Below are 25,677 nucleotides of genomic sequence, written 5' to 3'. Positions count from 1 at the left end.
TATTTGTTAGATATTAACAGTCCATTTAATGAACAACATACCTCTGCCTTTTCTGTGCATTCTAATGAGACAATTCAAGCTAGTATGAGCTAGCTAACGACGCACGTCCTGGGACCTACCTATTTTGGCGTTAAAGCCCTAACAAAAGACCCTCAATAACACCAACAGTGTCCCGTTTACATAACAGACTTGTATATCAACCAAGCTACAGCAATATTATTATTGCAGCAGCTAACATGAAAAACTACATTTATATGGCGGAGAAACACTGCCTCCCTCGTCTCAGCTTACCTGTTTTACCTGAGGACTGGAGTACAAGTCTTGTGCTGGAAGACACAGCCATCCCAAAGAGAGCGGACATTGTGTCGTTGTTGTTTCTATGCTGCTGCTGTTGACAGAAGTAGAGTAAGATCCTGAGCTAAATCAGCGTGCCTAGGAAAAAAAAGTTTGGGTAGTGTTTTAAATAATCAAAATACGGCAAGATACTGTATGTATTACATGTTATCATCCATGTACTTGCATGCATGATCACACTATGTATATCAAACGATAAAATGTTGTTAGAGGTTTTTTTTAGAGGACCTTGTAGTCTAAATAGGTAGGCCTCTATGCCGTGCATTGTTAGCTAGCTCATATTAACTCATTATAACGCACAGAAAAGACAGACATAGACATAGACATACTTTCTTTATTGTCATTGCACAATAACACAGCAGTGAAATTACCAATGAAATGTCGTTGCCTGGCTCCCGTGTAATAATAAATAATAATGTGGAGAATAAATAGATTACATCAAATATGAACAATGTACAGCGTAAACTGTAATTTGCACAAATAATTTCAATAATTTAAAATAAATAACAATAATTTCAAGTTTTGGTTATGCGTGTGGGCAGGTAGAGGGGCTTATTTGGCATTGAGCATAAGCCCCTCTACCTGCCCAAAAGGGAAAGAAATATGTGTTCAGGTTTTACATAAGGATTGTGGCTGATGGGCAAAATTCCCAAAGAGTGCAGTTTTCCTTGAAGCTTTTTATTGTAACCTTATATTTATTTTTTTACCATTTACAGTGTGGCCCCAATCCTCCTAATTGTATTTTTCAAATATGCCACGGGCCAGTAAAAAACAAACTGGACTGGATGTCTGTGGAAGGGTGGACTTAGGCCAAGGAAGACACCATCACATTTTGGTGAAGATCTGCCATTTTAGACATTTTCCACATTGTGTCAGTTGATGACTATCAGACATGCATTGCTGGAAGTGTGTCTGTGTGAAGGTGCACTATTTGGTGCTGATCCACTTTGTCTTGACTTGTATATGTCTGCGTGTCTTAGTTTGATGTTGGACAGACATTAGTGTCCGTAGACCTGAACAAATAGATGCCAGCTGGCCCGTTGGTCCGGATTCTGGTCCTGGCCTGTTATACTGTAGAATAATGAGGAGCTGGTCCATCAGTGTTAGAAAAGATCAAAGCCAACAAGTGCTGCTTTATTCGACACTTAGTGCACAACGTGTGATAGTCACAGTAAGTATATGTGAGTGAGGGAGAGGCAGGCAGGCGGAGTTTGTCAACTGTCAGGTGGTCCATGTGGTAGACATGGCCGCCTGTAGCTCATAAATCACAGCAAAGTCTCATAAAGAGCTGAAGGTCTTAAAGATGAAAAGATCAATGAGGAGCTGCTGTTACAGCCCCCCCCCCCAACCCCTACCCACACACACCCAACCAGCAGCCAATCTCCCCTCCCAGTTTAATGCAGTGACCCTTGAACCCTCTCTCATTTGGGCCAGTTGTGTGTGTGTGTGTGTGTGAGATGAGCTCAGCGTATGTATGTGTTAATGTATGTGTTAAACATGTATTTTATCCTGATTGGCAGGTGAGCAAATGTCCATCGCGAGCTAATGACATGATTGCAAGACGAGAAAAGCAGACACCCCAAAAGTGATAGCGTCATAGATTTATGACTTTTATTTTATGGCGTTATTGAAAGCCAAAGGACGTAAAATACAGAAGTTATCCACTAAATTGTGTTAGCGGCTATGAGAAACTGACAAGTGTTTATGACCACCCTTCAATTAGCTCCAAAAAATACAGAAGCTAGCCACTAAATTGTGTTAGCGGCTATGAGACACTGACAAGTGTTTATGACCACACTTCAATTAGCTCCAAGCCAAAGACGAAAAGGGAATATTTTTTTTCCATGTTTCGGATCAGACGAGGCGTTTGCTTTCCGTTGCACAGCGTCTTAGCCAAGTCCATGGGTGGAGTGATTGGGTTGGGAACTGAGGGAAGGATATAAAGGAGAGGGACACGGCGTTTGACATTTGAGCTAACGGCAGGAGCAGTCTGGCCGCTAACGAGTGTATCCTCATTAACGAGTGCATGGGTTCGCTTCATCGCTCCCGGCGATGCAACAAGTTGGCGAAGGCGAAGTAGCGAGGAGCCAGAGATGACCAGTTCAGATCTTGAGGCAGGTCTGAACTGTCAGTTGCCATGGTTACCAAAGCTGCAGTATTGCTAAACTACATGTAATCCACTAGCACTGAAAACACATTCCTTGTCTTTTCCTTTCTTTCCTTTATTATCTATGATTTATCCTGTCATTTATTTTCATTTTATCTTTCATTCCACTTCGTATTTTCCTCTTTCCATCTTCCTTGTCTTACCTCCCATCTTTTGGACACTACTTTATTTTCCTTTTTCCACAAGTTTTCCTTTTGTTTTCCTTTTCTTAATCCCTTTGTCTTGTGTTTTTTCCTTTTCCTTCGCTTTGCCCTCTCTGTCTGTGTGATGTTTTTCATTTTGTAAATGGAAGGACTGGCACAGCATTTTTTTGCAAGGTCAGGACAAGGAGTACCACACACACACACACACGCGCATGCAAGCACACACACGCGCCATATCTGACGAGCGGTTGCTGCTATTGATCCAAGCTGTTCTTTCACGAGCGGAGCATCTTTTTAATGTGGAGGAAAGTGACAACAGGAAGCAGAAAGTGAATGCTGGTAATCATGGTTTTAATTAACGAGATCATTACACAAGAGAACGTTTTCTTGGTGTCGTCCTTTTGGCCTCGTGAAGAACACGATGTTCCCTGCTTGTGCTCCTTCCTCCTCATCCATTCTAATCATGCTCTCCTTCAGACCCTCACGCCTTCTCTTCCTCCTCTCTCTCCTCCTCCATCAATCACTCGGCAACCGACGCTGTGGATCGATTCGGCAGGACGTCGAAGCCAATCGCTTCGACCTCTCTTCTCCACCTACGCACTTTTTTATTCCAAAATACTGCATCACAGTTCATAAAAAAAACGAAAAAGGGTGGGGCGAAAGAGCGAATAGGCGGGCACGTTCCTGCTGAGCGAGGCGTACGGTTGGCGGTTTGGGTTAGCCACTCGCTGATAGGAGAGCGGACATCGATGAATATGGATGAGGGGACCACAAAAAAAGGCTGATCCAAGCAAGGATCACTGGAAGAGGACTGTACACCTCCCCCTCACGAAAACACCAAACAATATACACACACACACGGTGCAGGCAGAGAGGCTGCGGGGCTTAGCATCATTAGCGTAGCTGCTTTGACTTCACCTTACACCATCGAGATGTTTAATTGGTTCTTCATTCAAAGTGAGATGCACAACGCAGTTGTTGAAAATGTTTGGCTTTGTCAAAATGGGACCGTGAATAGCGTGTCGTGAGCTGCAGATTTTGGCGCCATCGTCACGCCAGCGACGTTATTCTGTCCAAAATGGCCGCTGGCTGCTATGGAGAAGTTAGCGCTCCCTGCATAAAAAAGTGACAAAGTACAAAGCCGCAGAGATGAAACACCCCCACCCTCCCCACACCCGTCTGCTCTCCTGATGAGCTCTGAGTGTATTTCGGCGTGACGGCGGCCATCTTTCAGCCCGTAGACAGCTGGTTGGAGCCTTACATGTTTGTGTGTGTGCAACCCCCAACAAAAGACCGCCAGGACAAGGGGGTGTTAGACAAAGCATGTATCCCCCCAACTCTCTCTGCTTTAGATGAGATGAATATTTGAGTCCCCAGAGGCCGTCCCCCTCCCACCCCACCACTGTCCAGCCGAGGCTGCGTTCTGTCTCTCTCTCACACACACACACACACAGAAAATACAAAAATTACTCTCCTTAATTCATTGGTGTTTTGTAAGACATTGTGCTCGTTCCAAACTCTCCCCTCATATTTATTAAATGTGATAAAACATTACGTTGGCCAAACCAACACACAATGAAGTAATAAGCTCACAAAGTGAATCATGGTCCAAGTATGTTAGCACACATTTAATCTCGTTGTAATATGAGACTCATGCGGACTTCACAGCACTGAACACACACCGTTTACTGTGAATTTTAGCCCAGTGGACAATTTGCATTTTGTTTGAAATACCTTCAATATGTTCAAAAGGCTTTAAATCATCATAGATGACCACATAGAAGACTTGTAAGGATGAGTGTTGGTATGTTTGCTTTATTGAGACTGCACAGATAGATGCAACATGAGAGAGGACCTCTCGAGGCAAATCACCACGCCCCCTCCGTTGCCCCTTTTGCCACCCCCCAGGCCCGGGGACACCAGATCCAGGGATTTGAGCCTTCAATCCCGCAGCATGTGGAGCCTATTCTGGGCCCGGAGGGTCCACGGAGGCCTTAGCAACAGATTGGTCTGTTTACTCGCTGGATGTTGTTTATTATTTATGATGGAGCACCTCCACCCCTACACTACACACACACACACATGCGTTGTTAAAGCTGCAAATAGCACACACACAAACACACACGACAGGAAAGTTCTCAGCGTGGAAGGGAGTGGAGCCACTGTTATTAACATGCGTCAAGCACATGATGCTGAGGGTCACCGTGAAGGTCGCTTGCTCGCAATCAGAGACAATCAGCTGGATGGTAATTATACGACTTAGTTCTGGTCCTGTTTGGACTCTCAAAGGCTTGACGTGCTCATTATGTTGTCAGCCTGAAAGACAAGCGCCGGGACAAGAAACGGAGAACAATGCCGTCGACATCCTTTCTTGTGCTGCGGTTATTAGAACTGATTCTCATGACATCATAGGGGGTGTGGCTTAGTCACAATCCCGTACCAGTCAGATGTTTATCAATCACAGCACACTCGCAGTCATTGCACAAGTTACATCATTTTTAGGGCTGTCAAAAATAGCATGTTAACGACATTTACTTATTACTTATTTCATAAATTAAATATGAGGAATTAACACATATGCATCATGGGAAGCCACACCTCTTTGTTATGTGGACAGATGGCAGCACAGTGTAGCACCCCCCCCCCCCCCCCACCCAAAAAAAAGGGTCTGATGCTCTTACATAATTTTATTCTGAGCTGAACACATCAACATCGGTGCATTTCCAACACAATGTATTGATCTCCATCTAACAAAACCTTGTCACGTCGAAACAACACTTCCTCATTGTCGACCATGAGACACATTCACGGACACTCCGACCATCACCACAAAGTCCTCATAAAAAATGGTCTAAATAAATAGAAATACAAAGAAACTCACTATACAAGTACAATTTACTGCTGGTAAGTATCCTCAGAAAGCCCAGAAAATACACTCCAAACGTGAATTCAAATTAGATGATACAAATATATATAATCCTTCCTGTTGTTTATCGTTCTTTCAATAAAATACAGTAAAAATTGGCATATTTCAGAGCGGTGATTAATTATGACTAATTAATTGGAATACCATGATTAATCTTATTACAAATTTTAACTCCATTTAATTTGACAGCCTGAATAATTTTGCAAACAAACCAATCGTCATCCAAACAATACCACCGGACTCAACACCTCCCATCAGGTGGTTGTGTATTATTAAACGGGAAATATATATGAGTATATTCACGTCTTATTATTTTGTTGGTCTTTTAAGCATTTATATTTCATTTCAAGTATTTTTCTGAAACTTTACTTCCTTCACATTGTGGAGTCTTTTTGCTCAAACACCCACCAGCGGAGACCTTTGGCACCACCCATGTGTTTAATTTGTAAGGGAGTATTGAGTGGGTTAGTGTCAAGTCACCTCTGTTGGATTCGGAGGTTGATGCTGAGGGGTGGGATATAATGTACTGCATATACAGTATACTGTGTATGTATTTTCATCTCCAAATAGTGAAGGGGGGACAAATGTAAATGAACAACACTTTTGTGTGGAAAGAAGATAACGTTGTAATGTTGGAGACCATTAGAATGACCTGTGGCGGGATGTTTGGAGCGACGACTCAAATTTGGCGTGTTTGTATAAAAAGCTCTCAGCAGGTTTTATTGGTTCTGCTCTTGTTCTTGGCATGAGGCTCTTAAAAGCGCCAAGCGCTTTAAAAGGCAGGAGGCTGCATCCACGTTTGGACTGTATTGGCTCAGGCCTCAGATGAAGCGCAATGGCGAGCAGCAGACAGGAAGTGGACCATCTCTGGCTTTTAATGATCGCCGTTGTGACACATATTGGAAAGGCGCCGCCAACGCTCTGCTTGCGGAGGAAGTGTTTTTGTGTTTCCTATTTACCAGTTCCCCCGCCTTATTAGCCCGGGATGGTTATAATTAGCTAGCCTCCATCTAAAGCAGGTCAGTCTGAAGGCTTCGCACGTCGCACAAGTGGGTCACCGCAGCGATGGAGGGGTGGGGGGCAGGAGTGGAAGAACAAGTGCATGATGGGAAACGCAGAGGGTGTTCAGAGGAAAAGATGAAACGGAATAATCGCACATTGGGGTTTGTTGAACGACTAGCTCAGCATTAAAATTTGACAAAGACGACACAAGCAGACTAAAGCAAAAGCGCTGAAGAGTTAAATGCCTGGACACGAGCGTGCACATCTCAGCTCCCTGCTCTTTGTCTTTCATCGCAAGGAAAGTCAGGGCGGAGCTTGTTTCCTGACCCTCCGCAACACAAAAACAGAGCCAGTCCACTTTGGATCTCTCTGAAGCGGACGGTGCTGAAACAATGACGCCTCTTTATTTCCACCTATAACCTCTTGGCAGCCCACCATATAATTTTGTCCTGCGCTCATCGCTTAGTTTTCTGTCTAAGAAGAAATCACATGGACACAGTCTGGGGGCGTCAGCGTCGACAGGAAATAGAATGTTGGTGGCCCGAAAAAACCCGCCCTCCTCCTGGGACAACAGTTCATGGGAAACACCTGTGAGCCGGAGGCGGGTCTGTGGAGCAGTTAGTCAGGAGTGAGACTTGATCACAATAAGTTACACAACATTACAGTAGTTAATGAGGAACGAACCCACCTAACTTTAACCACTACTCATTAGTTCCTCAGTAACTACTCTAAATGTGTGCCTTAGTTCCTCAGTAGCTACTGTATTTGTGTGTATTTAATTGCAAAGCTGTAAAGACCCTTCTATCTTCGTGGCAATTTTGCATAATAATTTGTTGCAGACACCCAAAAATATGAGAGAAATACCTTTTACAGACAATATTTTTTGTTTTACCTGCAGAAAAGTGTGAAATAATTAATAATTTAGCAAGCACATGCAATCAAGAAATACTGTAAGTAAGTGTACAGTAAGTCAGTGTACTTATGTATGATAACTGAGACAGTACACAACAAAAACAAAGAAAAACTGAGGCACTTTCTGTGTGTTGGTCCAACAATAACGTGCACAGCAAAGTGTGATATGTTTGGAACTGGAGTGACATTCTGGTAGTTATGGGACCTCTGCAGTCTTCTGGTTGGCTAAAATGGTCTTATATTCAGGGCTTCCTTTGGACGGCGTTGACTTCCTGCTAACTTGTCTTAATATGGACAGAGTCCATTAAAATGGGAGAAGGTGTGGACGTAAGACATAGGCATCTATCTGACAACATTGCCGCACACGTGTGTGAGCTGGCTTGTTGAATAATCCTCATTGAAAACCAAACATGTCGTCATCTCTTGGCGGAGGTGTGTCTATTTTTAAGCGGCGGGAAGTCGTGCTGATGGCGAGATGACGAGGCGTCCATCTGGCTGCGAGTCGCACAGTCTCAGCAGGATGTTCCAATATTTTGGTGTATTTTTACGCTCGAGTTGGTCACGCTGCGAGATCAGCGGCCCCGCCTTTGTGCGCGAGTGTGGCCCTGTAATAATAATCCTATTTTAATCTGCCCCCCCGAGGTTACGTGTCCTGGATTATCAAACATGAGGAAGGCCACACTGAGGCACATGGAGTCCAGTAGGAGGAGGCACTGAGGAGCCACGTGATGTCACCTTCACATTTGTTTTTATTCATATAATGGCGTTTTTACACATTCCGAATCAGGGGTGTCCAAACTAGTTCCAGGGCCACATGGTGAAAATGACAACCAACACATATAGGCACTGTATATGCTAAGAAGTTGGATATGTATATAGTTCAAGAAAAAAAATGCATCTCAGTTTTGTGATCTAGTCCAGGGGTTCTTTCCCGCCGGTCACTAAAGTGGGTGATATTAATAATTAACCCTCCTTTGGTTTGAGGGAAGGAGCTCGTCAATTAAATCACCTGCTGGAGAAACTGGTTGGAAAGAAGACCTGCAGTGATTCGGCCCTCTGTTGACACATGTGATCTAGTCTATTATTTATATGAACTTCAGTCTGTTGTTTTGTTTTCCATTTTTGCTGCTGCTGTTTCCTGAATTTTCTTCCTGAATCGTTTTAGTCAATTTTCTTTTTGTAATATTAAGTCTTTATTCCCATAATATTTTGGCTTTACTAATATTAATTCAGGCTGCATGGCGGATGAGTGGTTATCGCGCAGCCCACACAGCTAGGAGACCCGAGTTCAATTCCAACCTCGGCCATCTCTGTGTGGAGTTTGCATGTTCTCCCCGTGCATGCGTGGCTTTTCTCCAGGTACTCCGGTTTCCTCCCACATTCCAAAAACATGCTAGGTTAATTGGCGACTCCAAATTGTCCATAGGTATGAATGTGAGTGTGAATGGTTGTTTGTCTATATGTGCCCTGTGATTGGCTGGCCACCAGTCCAGGGTGTACCCTGCCTCTCGCCCGAAGACAGCTGGGATAGGCTCCAGCATCCCCGCACCCTCGTAAGGAAAAGCGGTAGAGAATGAATGAATGAATGAATATTCATTCAGGCTGCACGGCCGACGAGTAGTTAGCGTGCAGGCCACACAGCTGGGAGACCTGAGTTCAATTCCACCCTCTGCCATCTCTGTGTGGAGTTTGCATGTTCTCCCCGTGCATGCGTGGGTTTTCTCCGGGTACGGCGGTTTCCTCCCACATTCCAAAAACATGCTAGGTTAATTTGCGACTCCAAATTGTCCATAGGTATGAATGTGAGTGTGAATGGTTGTTTGTCTATATGTGCCTTGTGATTGGCTGTGTACACCCTGGACTGGCGATAATGGCGATTGAATATTTCCCCAAATATTCTCAGAGCAGCTCTATCTAGCCCAGCGAATAAGCTGAAGGTGGAGATCAACTATCTTCCCTTGGCATCAGATTGCGCATTGCAGGCTCAACCAAGACGGAACCATTTTTGCTTTTGTCTTTTGGTGGGAGGACGCGCCCACGTCCACGCTTCTGTGAAGCTATGTGTCCACCAGCAGGGGTTGGATCCCATTAGCTCACCAGCGAGCAGCTTTCTCCTCGGTTTCTTGTCGCCGTGCCAACACGCTGACGAGGACCAGATTCCTCGGGCCGACGCTGAAATTAGATCAGACCAATGTGGGTGCCGCCGCCTTCAAAGGCTTCAAGCTAATGCGCAAGAAACGAGCAATATCGCCGGCAGGGAATCCTCGCATTATGCAAATAATGACTTGTTGTGGATATCAGTCATCATTTGACGGGTTGCTTCCTTACTGATGGCACTTCAAACGTGATGGTCCTGAAATTACATTTCCATGACATGTTATCAAAAAATCAAAATGGCAGGCATGAGGACAAAGGTATAACTTTCTGTTAGCTTCAGCTTGGTTTGTAGGTAAAGTTCAAGCCAAAAAGTTCCCTCCTCTGACTTCCTCTTTCCTGTTTCCTGCTCCAGAGGAAGGTGAGTACTTCCTCAAGGTTCTGATTCCCAGCTATGCGGCCGGCTCCATCATCGGGAAGGGAGGACAGACCATCGTCCAGCTGCAGAAAGAGACGGGAGCCACCATCAAACTGTCCAAATCCAAAGACTTCTATCCTGGTAAGCTCGGATGGATGTGTGCATCAAAGATGGTTGGTTGGTGTGGTGATTGGCTGGTTGCTGGAAAGTGGAATGTCCATAAGTGTTGCGTTTCTGGATGGATGAATGGATCGAAGCTCGTTATTTGGTTCATTAGTTGATTGGTTGGTAGCTGTGATGATGAATTGTTACATTGATGGATGAATGCATTCATCAGTTGCTTCATTGATTGGTTGCTTCAAATGCCCGTCACATGCTGGCACTGGGATGTTGTCATGGCGCTGGTGGAGGGTGTGCTGCCAGCCAATCGCAGCGTGATGCTTCTCTATGTGTGTGTGTGTGTGTGTGTGTGTGTGAGAGAGAAATGTTATATACTTTGTGACAGTGTGTCATGCACATGGTCTCACAATCCTTCCCGGAAAGTTTGTATGAACATTTATACTTTTATTTATATTGAACATCGGCAGCCATCTTGTTTGTTTGTACCAATGGAGTCAGCGACTCATACAAGGCGCCCTTGTTTGAGCTGGTCACAGTGTGTCTTTTTTGGCAAGTGTCCGCCAGCTACAACAGATGCATGGTGCAAGAAGCACAGACGTGCACACACACACACACACACACACACACACACACACACACACACACACACTCACTGATGGTCCATTGCAGCAGGTGGGCCTTTTGATTTGTCACCCAGGAAGAACCGTACCCATTTGCATACAGATGCCTCCTTCAGCGCAGAGAACACATTCACACACACACACACACACACACACACACACACACACACACACACACACACAGCTTCTTTAGTCCAGACTGGAGGAGCGTACAAACATCTCTTTCTTTCTTTCACTTGTCTCCCTTCCTCCTTTTGACCTCGTCAGCCAGGCTAAGCCGTCCAGCCATTTTGGCAGCCTGTGTGTATGTGTGCGTGCGTGTGTATATGTGTGTGTGTTTTTTTGTTTCCTCTCTGCAATTTTTTTCTGCTTGCACATGCTTTGTTGTTGTGGTGTTGTGTCATTACGTGTGTGTGTGTGTGTGTGTGTGTGTGTGTGTCTGTGTAATGAAGACAGAAAAGACATTCACTGCTGCGTCTTGGCCCAGGCATCTCATTCCTCTCCTCTCGCTCCTCGGAAGACATTAGTCACTTTCCTCCCCCACCCACCACCCATAAGACACACCCCACCCCCTCCCTTCAGGCACTCTTGAAGTGGACCGTACCACTTGAGTCATCACGTTGAATGTCACTTATATTTTTGATGCGTATTTGGTTGAAACAAGAGCATTAAAATATGCTTGGCTTCTGGATGATGAGAACTGTTTCCATGGCAACACCTACTTTGCTACACCTGCGTTTTATTGTTCCTTCCCTCCGACCTGCTTTTCCTTCTTGCAACCCTACATCCTTACTACTTAGACCTGGTTTTATTCTTGAGCGTCACATCCTTCCCTCCTCCTGCAGCCCTTCCGCCTCCTTTTAGTGCCTCTCCTCCTCAATCACGTCTGCAGGGAGAATAGTGCAGCAGCAGCAGCACTTCAGCCTGCGACAACCAATTAGGAGCAGCGCTATAAGTGCACCAACCGGGCCGCCATTCATCCTCACACACGTGTGCGGCACTGTGACAGATTTATTAGGGTGCTAGGCGATGTTAGTCCAAATATAACCTCAAACCGTATATTAGGACAAAGCTGCAAAGCTGCAGTGTGCACAAATAACGCGCGTGCGAGTGCAGCAAGGACAGATGAGGAGGGAATGGAACCGTCGGAAAATGTTTGTTTTCTCAAGTCAACTGTAATGCTTTTTTTCCTGAAAGACGGGAATATTTAGGAGTGCAGCTGGGACATTTGCTGCTTCATCACTTTGTACACAAGCACTAATGAAGCTGAGGTCTCTCCACATTAAATATTCATCCCTTACACCTGTTTTTTTTTTTTTTTTTAATTACAATCGACTGGCTTCCCTGCTTGCTTGCTCTATATTGACCCCCCCCCCCCCTCAACCACACACACACACACAAACGGAGGCAATGTCGTAAACGTAAACGAAAAGCTGCAAATGAATTATAATTGATGTCTCCCCTCCCGCCTCTCTTTATGTGCTTTATGGGCACATGATATCGCTACATAATATATCGCAAGTGATGGATTATTGGATGGGTATACTTGTTAGTAATTACTGGTTAGCTGAAGGAAGTATAGTAACTTTATTTTGAAATCCCAGATCCACATCCTTGAATGGTGAGAATATGCGTACGACCTAATGTTATGTTTCGTGAGCATTGCATGTGTCGTTTTCTCTATCATCTTCTTCTTTCTTTGCTTCCATCTCTCTTCGCCGCCACCGCCGCCGCTGCAGCCACCATTTTAGAACTTTGCCTTTAATCCCACGCCATGATTGCAGCTTTCGCTCATACACACACACAGAAGAGGCACATCTGTCACATAGTCTAGCATAGTGGCACACAACTCCCTCACACACATGCACACACCTGACACGCACGCACGCACGCACACACACGCTGGTTTGAGAGCTTTAAGCTTCTTAGTAGCGCTAAGCTCTCGCACTGCGCCATGCAAAATGACAACATCACAGAGCACACAAACATGGCCGCCACTTGCCTCCGAGGTCTTGCCGTCTTCCTACGACATACTTTTTTTTCGGTAGCAGATTGGTCACATGTTGACGGACAAGCTCTTAGTGGGTGGAGCTGTGCTGTAAAAAGGTCAAATTGTGTGTTCCGCATCCCAGTAGAGAGCCTGTCTTGAGTGGCTTTTTGTGTCGGGAGGTTCCAGTGGGAATTGAACTGTGAACCTTTGCAGTGACGTTGATGTTTTCCAGTATGAACCCCACCCCATGTGGAGAAAGGACTGCGCCGACATGCAATGCTGTGATGTTCCGTGTTGGACTCAGCAGGCTGTGCAAGCCGACCTTGAATGGTTCTGGGCTGTTTTGCTATCAAGCGACCTCGCTCTCACATTCCGGAGCGGGATGCTGGCAAATGAATCCCATTTCACGGCCTCGACACCGCGCCCTTTACATGTGTCTCGTCCAGATGTCAGAGAGGACAGGTGTCTGCCTTCGCTCGCCCCAACCCTCGGGCCACATCAGTCAGCGTCCTGTGGCCCACTGACAGGCCCGACTAATCGATCTGTGCGCAGCATCTGCCTGCCTGAAGGGGTCAGGGCGCACCCATCCCGCCACCTTTGCGATGGTCACGTCGTCTTCAACTCAAGACTGACAGTTGAGCACAGAATCTTGATGGATGACGCTCTGCGCTCGTTGTGTTTGGCCTTTTAATGAGGAAGTGTTGAGGGTCCCATAGAGGCCGAGCGTAAATAGAACAGCAGGACTGCAGCCTGGCAATCGATGCTGCTGCATAAGTGCGTGTGTGTGCGTGCATTTGCAAGTGTGTGTTGTGGGATAATGTAGTCTTCCAGTGAAATATGACCTTCGCAAACCCTCAAACACTTTCACTGCCTCTCATCACCCCCACAGTCCACACACACTGATCACCACAGCTGTGTGTGTGGGTGCTTGTGTGTCTGTATGCCTACTTGCAGAGATGGAATCCTGCAAAGAACCAGAGACACATTTTGAAACTCACTGATGGTTTTAATGATCATAAAATGACTATTGGGCGGTTTGACTGTGTTGGTTGTACGCCTGTGTGTCTGTGTGTATTATGTCACAGCTTGTCAAGGCTAACCGCATCGTCACACAGACATACACACGAGCGCAGCTTGGCGCACACACTGCAAGGAGTTGGACATGAAAAGTTCAAATGTTGGCAATAAAGGAGAAACGTAAGCACACACAAGTTGAACGTGATGGATGACTGTGTGGCTGACACTAATGTTACTGCATTGTATTAAAGACTTCCAGCTTACTGCAGCATACATGATGAGTAATCATAAATGACACAAACTACACATTTTGTCAGCCATTTTATGATAGAAATGTTTCCTCCACATTGCTGCTGCCGCTTCTTCTGCTTCAATCCCAAATATTCAAACCAAATAAATCAAACATTCATTGTGCCAGGTCATCACAACCATGAGCAAAGACGAGGCAGTCTGTTGTCAGCAGTGCAACCAAAGCAAACGCTGGAGATATAAAAGTACAAACGAATCAAAAGAGCAGAAACGGACGACAAACACATGCACGTCTTTTGTGTCTTAACAGAGGACGAAAAAAGAAGACGTGAGGTCAGCAGCCTGGTCTCGTTTTTCAGGAGTACTTTCAAAACCTGGCACTCGTTTTGCATTACCGCATGCTAAAAGTATTATACCAGCCTGTAAAGACAGACCAACTAAAAAATCGAATTGAATTGGACATTTTCTTCATGGTGGGTGACCGGGACAAGAAGCTAATGCTCATGAAAAAGAAAAATGCTGCAAATGCTGGCAAGAACACATATAAACCAAATAAAGTGTTAAAGAAAATGAAAGAACATTTATCTTTTCATTCCAGCTTTCTTCTGGACATCCCTCATGTCTTTAGAGCAGTGCTTCTCAATTATTGACTATCATACCCCCCTTAAGGGACAACATTTTTTTGCACCCCCCCCCCCCCCCCCCATTTGAAGTACTAGAGAAACAGATATTATTTATTTATTCATTTATCTGCGGACAGACTGAACTTGAATATGAAAACAGGAAAATGCAACAAAATGGAGCGCGTACTCAGGAGTCAAATTGCATGTTGAGTACTATAAATGTGTAAATGTTGGTAGGTCTGTATTGAAATGAAAGCCTCTCCCGCCCTCCCTGACAATTCCGCACACCCCGCCCCACTGTTTGTGAAGCGCTTCTTTAGAGGGAATCCTTCAGGTCTGGCCCGACTTGCAACATTTCACTCATGCACTTCTTTTTAGGGGTTTGTGGCATTTGCAGCTACAATGCTAAAGGGGGGGGGCTGTGTATGGCCCACGGTCTGTAGCTCTGAAGCTACTTAAAGTGTTTTTAAATAGTTCCACTGTTGTGTCACGGCATTCAAATCTTCTTCTCTGCTCACTTGCCAGAGACGACTTAAAAGTTCTGCTGATAAAGTACTTTTTTTATTTTCATCATTTGTTTTGTGAGCGCAATCCGGTCCAGCTATCTGAGGAGGAGGAGAAAGGGGAGGAGGAAGGCCTAGTGAAAGGAGCGAGGTGAATAAAGGGGAGAAAGGAGAAGGAAAGTTGAATGTGCAGAGGTTTCTATGAGCTCAAATGCTTCCCAACTGTTGTGGACAATGGTGGGGGGGCGTGGCTCTCTGTATGACAATAGCTTCTTTGACCCCGGTCATGAGGAGGAGGAGGAGGAGGAAGGAGGGAAGTGGGGGGTGTCCCCATCTGCCATGGTAGAAGGAGAAAGTGTACCTCTGTGCTCACTCATTTTGTAATCTACAGACACCCAGCAAAAGTGTCAAGATTGTGGTACCGAGATTTGGTTATGCAAGGTGACGGTGATGAATAACTGGCAGGAGGAGCAAAGTTTTTTTTTTTGAGGGAATAAAGTTCAGGCTGTGATCACGTGACTACTCAAAGTCACTCCAACGAGCTGATAGTGTTGTTATCATGAACCCTCAGTGACCCCCCCCCCCCTCTTGCTTTAAACTCTTCCGTGACCCTCCCACTGTGAAAAGCGACGCCGCAGGGTGAGTCCGAGTCAGCAGACTTTAAAGTGATGGACGCCTTCTACGAGCCGCCGCCGCCGCCATGATGTGTCACTTCTCATGACAGCAGCGGGCTCAGAGAGGAGCTAGCTAAGCAACATGGCTCTCTGCGCTTCATAAGTCATCATTGTCACACACACACACACACACACACACACACACACACAGAGAGCTCGTCTGGCTGCAAATAGCGCACATACTTTGATTTGTTTCTGTGTCGCCACAGCGATGCTCTGTTACCATGCATTCACCTCTGTTGGACAAAGCAAAGGATTGTGGGACGTGCACACCCATCGCCTCGGTGATGAGAATCAAAGTGACAACCTCCACACTGCCCCCCTCCACTTGCTGTTCCTCCCCCACCCGTTCCTCTGCAGACCCCCCCCCCCCCCTCGCTAGCAGGTGTAAGGCAGCCAAAGAGAGATGTCTTTCTTCACGTCTTGGTCTGCGTCCAGATCCTCTCGCCTTCCGTCCCTGAGAGGAAAAGACGTAGCTTTAAACCCATCACAAATTACACTGTGTGGGTGCGGGTGTTTATGCCACGGCCTCTGTTTCTGTTTTGCTTTCTTGTGTTGCACTCACGCAGTCGATAAATCCACCTCATGGAATGTTGTTTGATGTTTCGGGGAAAAAGAAAAAGTTTACTTTTAAAGCCGAAAAAACCTGATTGTTCCTGATTTAAAAGAGTGCTTTTTGTAATTCGCTCTCTTAACAGTCCCACTACACAGACACACAGTCTAAGTGTATTTGCTCCATCCTGATTGGCCCTTGACAACACTCACACTCTGCGTCTCTGGTCGTCATGGCAACCTCCCCGCGCTTGCACAAAGGGGTCATATTTAAAAGGTCTACATCTGCAAATGTCTCTTACTTTCTCTCTTGCACACTGGCACAGATGTGACGCTCTTAAAGGGGCAGCGCCCCTTTACTGTGGGGGCGGAGCCTCACCTTTAAGCCGCAGGAAGAAGGTGAGAGCGGCAAACAAAGAGTCACAATCATGAGGCCGCAGAGGAGACTTTTTCACCCAACTCGTCGTCCTCCTCAATCCCTTGTGAGGGGGACCCCTTTATACACACACACACGCATACACACGCGCACGCACAACAATAGGGCTGCTTCCACAGCTGCCCCACAACCCCCTCCCACTCTGCTTCCATTATTTTTAATCCTCCCCAGTGAAAGCCCCAATAACCATGGCCATATAACAGGCCCTGCCCCCATCCTTCCTTCCAGCCGCACCCCCCACACCCCACCCCGTGAATACCACCATCACCCCCTTTATGATTAATCCCCCCCTCCGCTACTCAGTCTGGGGTCCTACAAAGCCGTCAGCTGTGACATGTCTCTCTGACAAAACCACTGCACTTTCCCTTTAAGTGTGTGTATGTAATGGTGCGTTTAGGTACAGTCAGATTTAAAGATGGGGTCACATGGCTGGTAGAGACAGCAGGGGAGATGAAGGTTGACTGGCAAGGCTGCTGACCTTTGACCCCACTCTGATGAGAGATTTTTTTTTTTGTCAGGCATCTGACAATCTTACTTCCTTTCTCCCTTCTTACGCTTTCTTTCTTTTCCAAATGTTTCTCTTCTACGTCTGACTTCCTCTCTTCATTCCACTCTTCCTTCCTTTCCTTCTCTCATCCTTTCTCTCTCCTTCCTACCATGCTTCCCTTGACTCACTCTTTCTCTGTCCTTGTTTTGGTTCCGATTTCCCTTCTTTCTGTTCTTTCTTAATCTCTTCTTCCTATCCCACATAACTTTCTTCCTTGTGTCCTTTCCTCTCTCATTGCACGTTTTGCACTCCTTCTTCCTTCCCTCCTTGGTCTCTACTGCCTTCTTACCACCTTCATTTTTCTTTCCCCCTCCCTCCCTCCCTTCCTCCTTTCCTTCCTTCCTTCCTTCCTTCCTTCCTAGAATGTGTTACCTCCTCATCAACAAACTTTTTTTCCCTCTCCGTCCATGTTTTTCTTCTTTGCCATGAATCAAACGTAATCAAATTCCATGTGGTTTTGATTATTAAAGATGAGGTCACACTTCCAGTCAGGCTCCGCCATCGACACATTCATGCTCAGGCGCACCCTCGTGAGCACGTGCACATACGTACAGTTGGGACATGGGTGGCAGAGAGGAGTGGCAACTTCGTCGCCATGGTTACCAAAGAGTCATTAAGGTGAGGTCAGGTGCGTCTGTAGAGGAGACGGTAATCCGTAAACCTGGGTGTCAGGGTGCCAGGTAGGCTCTTTGGAGCTAGCTTAGCATACATGCTTTCAGGAGAGAAAGGCAAGGAAAGCGGATCCATTGTCCCTGACGCTGCAGCTTTTTTATCTTTTCACGTTTTTAAAACTGCAGACAAAGCCATGATGTCATCAAAAGAGAAGTTATCTTTGATTCACATGCTCGCTAGAAACGTCAAACAAAACGAAACAATATGGCCTCTCCCCGCTGGCTGGCCGCGTCTCAAAAGACGTTTTGGAGAGGATCCACGGCAGCCACACTTTGGTGCTTTGCCCTCTGTTGGATTTGGGAATGTCATGTTGGACGTTGGGGAAGGAAGCGGCGAGGATGTTGGGACATTGTGTGTGTCAGTGTGGCGGTGGTTTGCGCCGCCACATGCACACATACACACACACACACGTGCACGTGAGACACATGCGGTCATACATGAGTTGCACTTTGAAACGTGTGCTCCCACGAACACACACACATGCCGCCAGAACAAATGGGGACCAGATTGTGCATGAAGATGATGTAAAGGAGCAGGCATGCTGGTCTCCATGGCCAACCAGCGATGTTGAGTAAATGTTCTGTGTGTGTGTGTGTGTGTGTGTGTGTGTGTGCACAGAGGTCAACATGCCACGGGCTATTAAAGAGCGTTTCTGCGGCCAATCGCAAACATGCGCCAACGACACAACTTGTTTCCTTCATCCCTTCTCTTTTTATGCTGTGTTGCGTAAAGCTCAGAGTTTGTTATGCAACTCAAATATGACGTCTGTATTTGGTCGGCCGTCGTCACGGCAACAAATATCACATTTCTAAAACATTTGATTTTTCTTCCCTAAACTTTTGGTCATCAGAGTTGTTTACATTGAAACCCAGCCGTGCGTGTGTGTAAGTACATTTGATTGCAGCAATTCACTCTATGTGTAAATGTGTGGTGTCTTAAGCTTGGCTTATGCTGGGGGCACCCGTGAGGTCCGCATCCAAATTACGTCATTTTTGCAAACACGTCCCTTTGTGCGGCTCAAAGTCACAAAGTTTCAAACTCTGTGGATAAAAATCTAACGAATCAGATTGGACTTAGTCAAAGACAGGCCTTTATAATGTTAACTTTAATACATATGTACACGTTTACATTCAGGTAAATACCTTTAATCCTCACGTGTGTCATAGCTAGGCTAAGTTAAGACGGTAAGAGCACAAAAAGGGCAGTAGACGTCACAACACTCGCCACCTACTGAAGCAGACGTGGCATCTGTAAAGCTGAGGTTGTGGGAGTCTAATGGGTGCAAGAAAGGGAGCAAAAAGACACATTTATGCCATTGTTTTGCACTTCCTGAAGTGCGCAACCTCTTCCTGTGTGTAAACATTGTCCAAACACTAACACACATAACAATGTTCTTATACAGTCACTCCATAAACGAGACACTGTGGCGTTAACGAGCAGAGCAGGGCACTAACGCACGGGGTGGGCCTCCGTTAACGAATAATGTCACAGTATGGCGTGTTTAGGGCAGCAAGGGCGGACGGGAGGGCCGGGTTCAAACAGGTGTGAACTTGTGAAAATGTTGTTGAGGTGTTCATGAAGCAGCTGCTAGACTTTGTTGAAATGATATATGATCCATGTTATATTTAGTTTGGTGTCATTAAGTCAGTCAGTGAGTTAATTAGACCAACATCACATCAGTATTGTCGCCGGCTGCTGCTGCGGCTGCGCATATTTTCCACTAAAATGTAGAGTTTTCACGCTGCATAACGTCACTGAATTTATGACTCAAACCACCAATTACGGATGCTAATTTACTATTTATTTTCAGTCTGTGGAAGCACTTTCATGGTCCCCCGGAACTCTCCACGGGCGCCATCTTGGCTTTTTTTCTTTTTTCCAAGAAATTACATTTACTGTCATATGTGAGAATACTTGTAATTACATATACAGTACACACTTTTGTCCTGTATTAGTTTTTCATTGTTACTTCCTGAGGCGGCACGGCGGTCGAGTGGTTAGCACGCAGACCTCACAGCTAGGAGACCAGGGTTCAATTCCACCCTCGGCCATCTCTGTGTGGAGTTTGCATGTTCTCCCCGTGCATGCGTGGGTTTTCTCCGGGTACTCCGGTTTCCTCCCACATTCCAAAAACATGCTAGGTTAATTGGTGACTCCAAATTGTCCATAGGTATGAATGTGAGTGTGAATGGTTGTTTGTCTATATGTGCCCTGTGATTGGCTGGCGACCAGTCCAGGATGTACCCCGCCTCTCGCCCGAAGACAGCTGGGATAGGCTCCAGCACCCCCGCGACCATCATGAGGGGAAAAAGCGGTAGAAAATGAATGAATGAATGTTAATTCCTGTTGTAGCCAGGGCAGTCGCCTCCTGCTGGCCACTTGAGACATTGCACGTTTATGAGCATCCGCCATTGTGAGTCTTTGTCAACACAGTAAGATAATTGGGGGCGGGGGGGGGAGACTGCAGGATGCTTCATGTTTCTGCTCTTTGAACTTGAACATCTGACACACGTGAGGTCTGAGTGTGGAGCTCCAACGGGCCTGATGGAGGGAAGAATCATGCATGTGTATTTGAGTGTTGTGGACAGTGTCAGCTGCTTTAAGCCCCCTCATCTCCTCCTTACAGTCTGCAATCCCCCACAAATCCATCTCTGACCCCCCTCCCCTCCCCCCATGTGACCACAACTGCCCCTCAGCCCTGTCAGCTGCACACACAGCCAAAGATAGAGACACGCACACAAACATTAAGAGTTGAGGTTAGAGGGGAATGTTTAGATAACTTTGAGGCCTTGGAACGTCAAGAAGTACAGACACTGGAATAGATGCGTGTTGGTCATGAAGACAGGTGCCACTCCATTCATGCAGTTGTGCGACACCAGATACCAACAAGGGAGATAACACTCAACGAGGTAAAGACAGCGAATGTCTAACTGTGATGCAACAAAAGACACACAGAAGGTCAGTGAGCTAAAGGTCAGCAAGCCGGCGTGCCGCTCAGCAAGGCAACACAGATCTCGGTGTGAATGATTACAAGAATGCTGGTGAAAGAAGGAATCAAAAAAAAGGGAAAAAGACACATTCCTGCTGGAAGTTTGGAAGACGTTCCTAACTTCAGTCATATTCATCAGTAAATCACTTTGGGAATGTGCGAACTTTTATCTTCTCATCATACAACTTTCACTTCCAGTACAATACCAGTATCGCAGCCTCTGATTATATTGATCCGATATCCACACAAATCACACATACTCTTATTACTTATTTTTGTGGAATGTTAGAAAAGGATATTACTCATCAAACAGAACAATAGTAAGCTATAGAAGATATGAGGAAAAACGTACTCATGCTTTGTGGATGTCTGTTTTTATCATCTTTGGCTGTCACATAAAAATCTAATAATTTTTATCTTGAAAAAGTCACACACACTTTTATTTCATCACGTCACTCTCCTGTTTACAGTTCATCCAGACCTCTGCAGCACGGCTGGATGCTTTATGTTTCGCCCCGATTTCAGCCTTCCTAAACTGGTTGCTGATGTTGGTTTGTTTTTAAGGCGATACATCTCGGATCTCGTCCAAATTTTCACTGCAGCGCTCTCATTGATGTTCGAAGGCAAGCTCCAACCTGTGGTGCCGAGGACAAGACCTAAGACAAGGGGAGGCCGGGCCTTTTCTGGAGTCGGCCCAAAGCTGTAGAACACTCTCTCCCCCCACAGTTATATGCTTTAAAGGGGAACTGCACTTTTTGGGGAATTGCCCATCACTCCCAATCCTTATGTGAAACATGAACACATATTTCTTTCCCTTTTCTGTGCATTATAACACGAGAAAGCAAGTTAATATGAGCTAATTAACAAAGAACATCATGGGAAGTACCTATTTTGACACTAAAGCCCTCACAAAAAACGCCAAGTGTTCCATTTACAAATGGTAACTGATTTGTATATTAACCAAACTCCAGCCATGTTGTTATTGTAGGAGCTAATATGAAAAACTATTTTTGTCTCAGCGTCATTCACAGACGGACGAGTGGATACCTAGCTCTCAATTTCACTACAAAGACTCGACAAGATGCTAATTTGCTATCAGCATTTTTTACCTGAGGATTGGAGCACACGTCTTGTGCTGGAAGACACAGCCATCCCAGTGAGAGCGAACATCGTAAGTGTTGTTGCTCTACCTATACTGCTGTTGTTGACGGAAGTAGCATAATGTGAAATCAATACGCCTAGGAAAGAAGTTTCAGTAGTGTTTCAAATCATCAAAATGCGGCAAGATACCGCGACTATTACATGTTATTATCAGTGTTCGTGTTAATGCGTGATCACAGCATGGATATCAAACCATGCAACGTTGTTGGCTTCATAGTCGAAATAGGTGTATCCCAATGACAGCATCGTAAGCTAGCTCAAATTAACTAGTTTTCCTGTGTTATAATGCACAGAAAAGGGAAATAAATATGTCTTCATGTTTGTCACATGATGGGCAAATGGGATTGATGGGCAAATTCCCCAAAAAGTACTTTTATTTTCTTAAAATTTTCTTTTAACTCGGCATGAGAGTTTAAAGATTATTTTCTTTTATTTATGATTGGTTTTACTTTGATCCTAGTTTTTTGTTTTACCTATTTCTTGTATTTCTTTTGTTTTTATTGTTTTTAATGTTCTTGTTTTTGTTTGATTCATTAGTTTTTACTGTATTAATTTGTCTATATGTGTCCTGTGATTGGCTGGCCACCAGTCCAGGGTGTACCCCGCCTCTCGTCGAAGACAGCTGGGATAGGCTCTATGTTAAATTAATGAATGAATTTGTAATTTTACTTTGTACAGCACTTTGGAAACTGTTTATGAAATGTGCTATTGAATCAAGTATGAATCAATTGCATGGATGTTTTGGGGGTGGGTGTTTCGCTAGCATCCTCCTGCTGTGTTTGACGGTGCTGCTTCGGGTGCGCGATGCGATGGGGTTGGTCGTGTGGAACTTCTCCGATTCTGTGTCACCACCGTTTTTCTTGCTTAGCTACAAGATCTTTTGTGGACTTTGGACTTGGTTTAGCAAGCTAGCGCTGTTTTTGTCATCGCATGGGCTCTATCTGCTTACTGCTAGAGAGGAGTGCGGGAGCCAAGTCTCGAATGCACCGCTTGTATCAGAGTGCTCATATCTGAGAATTTAGATGCAGGTTGATATAATCCGACACTCGTTTTTTTTTTTTTTTGCTGATATCGGACCAACATCTGATATCAATATTGGAGGGGGACCCCCGTTGTGTGTATGTGTGTGTGGTCAAGGTGCGAGTTAAATCATCGCAGTGGGGAACTCATTTGGTTTGAGCAGGAATTCACACCAGGTCCTGTTACCTTGTACGTGTGTGTGTGTGTGTGTGTGTGTGTGAGACAGATGAGTCTGAGGGTGAGTAGGTGTGTGTATATATAGTTGTATGTACTCACACAGTCAGATGTGCAGCACTGTGTGAGTCTTTAAAAAGATCACTGACATGATTGATCAACTTTTCTTCACATTGTTTCAGGTAACATTGGTAAAAATTGCATTCATAGTACATGGTAGTACATGGTGGCAGCCATGATGAACTAGACCAGGGGTGCTCACACTTTTTCAGCATGCGAGCTACTTTTAAAATGACCGAGTCAAAATGATCTACCCACTACAAAAATGCAAAACATCTATTTATTTTCAAATGTATTGAGGATTATTTGTACGTACAATGTATGTTGATGTACCTTACATAACCAAATGAGCCAATATTGCAAAACACACATAATTAACTATTAACATTTTTTGTAATTACCTGAGTTTACTTTGATGACTTGCACTGAATTGAATCAGCCAGGGATGCATAGTCCGGACAGTAGCTGCTGATAGCCAGCCTCAAGCACACTTCCAAATGTTTATGAGTCATGGATAATATCCGTATCATAATATCCGTATAATATTCCATATCCGTATGGAAGTGATATGTTTTTTGCCTTTTTACTTGGTCCAGTTTTTGTCTTTTTACTTGGTCCAGCTCCTTCACTCATTTTAGTGACCATAAACTTTAGCGAGGGCTTAAAATCTAACACAATTCGCCGACTAGCTTAGCACTTTGCATCGTTGTTTACGCATGAGCGGTGACCTAAAGGTCAAAATTCAGTTGTCTTCTGATTGGTTGTCCTGTATGTCAATCAAGTCACGGGGATGGATGATAGGCTGACATCGTAAGTTCTGCTGCACTTAGAGACGTTGTTTGATTTGATTGGTCGCCCGAAGGGCAACATTCAGTTGTCATCTGAATGGCTGCCCTGTATATCAATCAAGTGACGGCATTGATGCTGGGATGATATTTTTTTAATGTCACGCCGCGATCGACCAGCGATCGACCAGTACCACCTCCGCGATCGACCGGTAGCTCGCGATCGACTTAATGAGCACCCCTGAACTAGAGTGACAAAAAGGGGCGTTTCCCAATTGACGTCGCGCAGTAACACGAACATGGCAGTATGAGACAAGATGTGATTATTGCGAAGATTTCAGTGATATAAATTCAGTGATATAAATATAGCTAACAAAGTGGACAAAGTGTTTGTTTACTTGGCTTTAGCTGCGCTGGCGACTCTTGAGAAAACCCTTTTCAGCACTTGAGTTCATCATGGCTCCGGCCATGTACTATATCAATTTAAGTTTTACGTATTTACTGTTTGCTTTCAAAAAATAAACAACACAGACCATAATTACAAACAATATAACATATTTATAGGAGAGCTATTGTGCTTTTTCCACTTTTTTGACCTATAAATCTAGTTAGAATGTTGTATTATCGTGTTAAACAATGCCAAAGTTTCAGATAAAGAGGTTTATGTATTTGGAAGTGAGCCCTGAAAGAAGGTTAGGATGGCTCAAAAAATGCTCTGTTTGAAAAGGCATGGTCAAATTGCCCCTTTGTGATGTCACAGAGGGGCGAACTTCCTTATATGGTCACAGCTGTAAGCTAGATAAACTCTCTGCCCTCCCCCAAGATCTGCTACTCTGTTTACGAAAACAAGCTCAGGCAGAAGTTGTTGTATTTGGTGATTCCCAGCAAGAGTGGTGATTCCACAACTCAAATGAGCATTATAGGTCCCCTTTTAAGCAAAGTTGATAACCCTTTATGTAGATGCCTACAAAGAGTAACCCGTGTTTTTGTTTGCCTTTTTGTACTGGAAAGTCAGTTCCATGGTCAAACTGTGGCCATCATAAAAGCTATGATAAGTGTAAAGGCAATGTTATAAGCCACCGTTAAACATTCTTAAGGGGGACCTATAATGTTATTCCTTTTTTCCGACCTAGAAATGTTACAATGTTGTGTTCTCATGTTAAACGATACCAACGTGTCAGATAATGAGGTGTGCGCATTTGGAAGTCGGCCCTGTAAGCACTTTTAGGATTACAGTTTTAGGATCTCACGCTGTCTTTTACAGAGTTCTACGGACATCACTGTCTTCCTTATATAGGCTGCACTCAATAAACGCGGACCTGCATTCCCGGAAGAGTGGGCTCTGCGGGAGGAGTAAATTACAGAGCGTTTGGGCGGGAGGCAGGAAGTCCAAGAAAACAATGCTGGAAGAGGCGTAGAGTCTGGAAGATCTAGAAAGCTTTCTGTGCGAGTTATTGTTGTGTGTAGCT

The 25,677-nt window shown here is 45.0% G+C and overlaps 1 protein-coding gene across 3 annotated transcripts in view; it reads left to right on the top strand.

The window, feature by feature from the left end:
- The window catches only part of nova2 (NOVA alternative splicing regulator 2), a 47,244-nt gene that overhangs the window by 6,932 nt on the left and 14,635 nt on the right, over positions 1–25,677 (top strand). For all 3 annotated transcript variants that reach the window (XM_058079051.1, XM_058079050.1, XM_058079049.1), the window contains one exon: positions 10,014–10,157. In XM_058079051.1, the coding sequence (XP_057935034.1) occupies positions 10,014–10,157 (144 nt within the window). The remainder of the gene's footprint in view (positions 1–10,013; positions 10,158–25,677) is intronic.

Source organism: Doryrhamphus excisus, chromosome 8 (genome assembly GCF_030265055.1).
Source record: "Doryrhamphus excisus isolate RoL2022-K1 chromosome 8, RoL_Dexc_1.0, whole genome shotgun sequence".
Taxonomy (NCBI): domain Eukaryota; kingdom Metazoa; phylum Chordata; class Actinopteri; order Syngnathiformes; family Syngnathidae; genus Doryrhamphus; species Doryrhamphus excisus.
The sequence above is the reverse complement of the archived record's forward strand: the minus strand, read 5'-3'. Positions and strand labels throughout refer to the sequence as shown.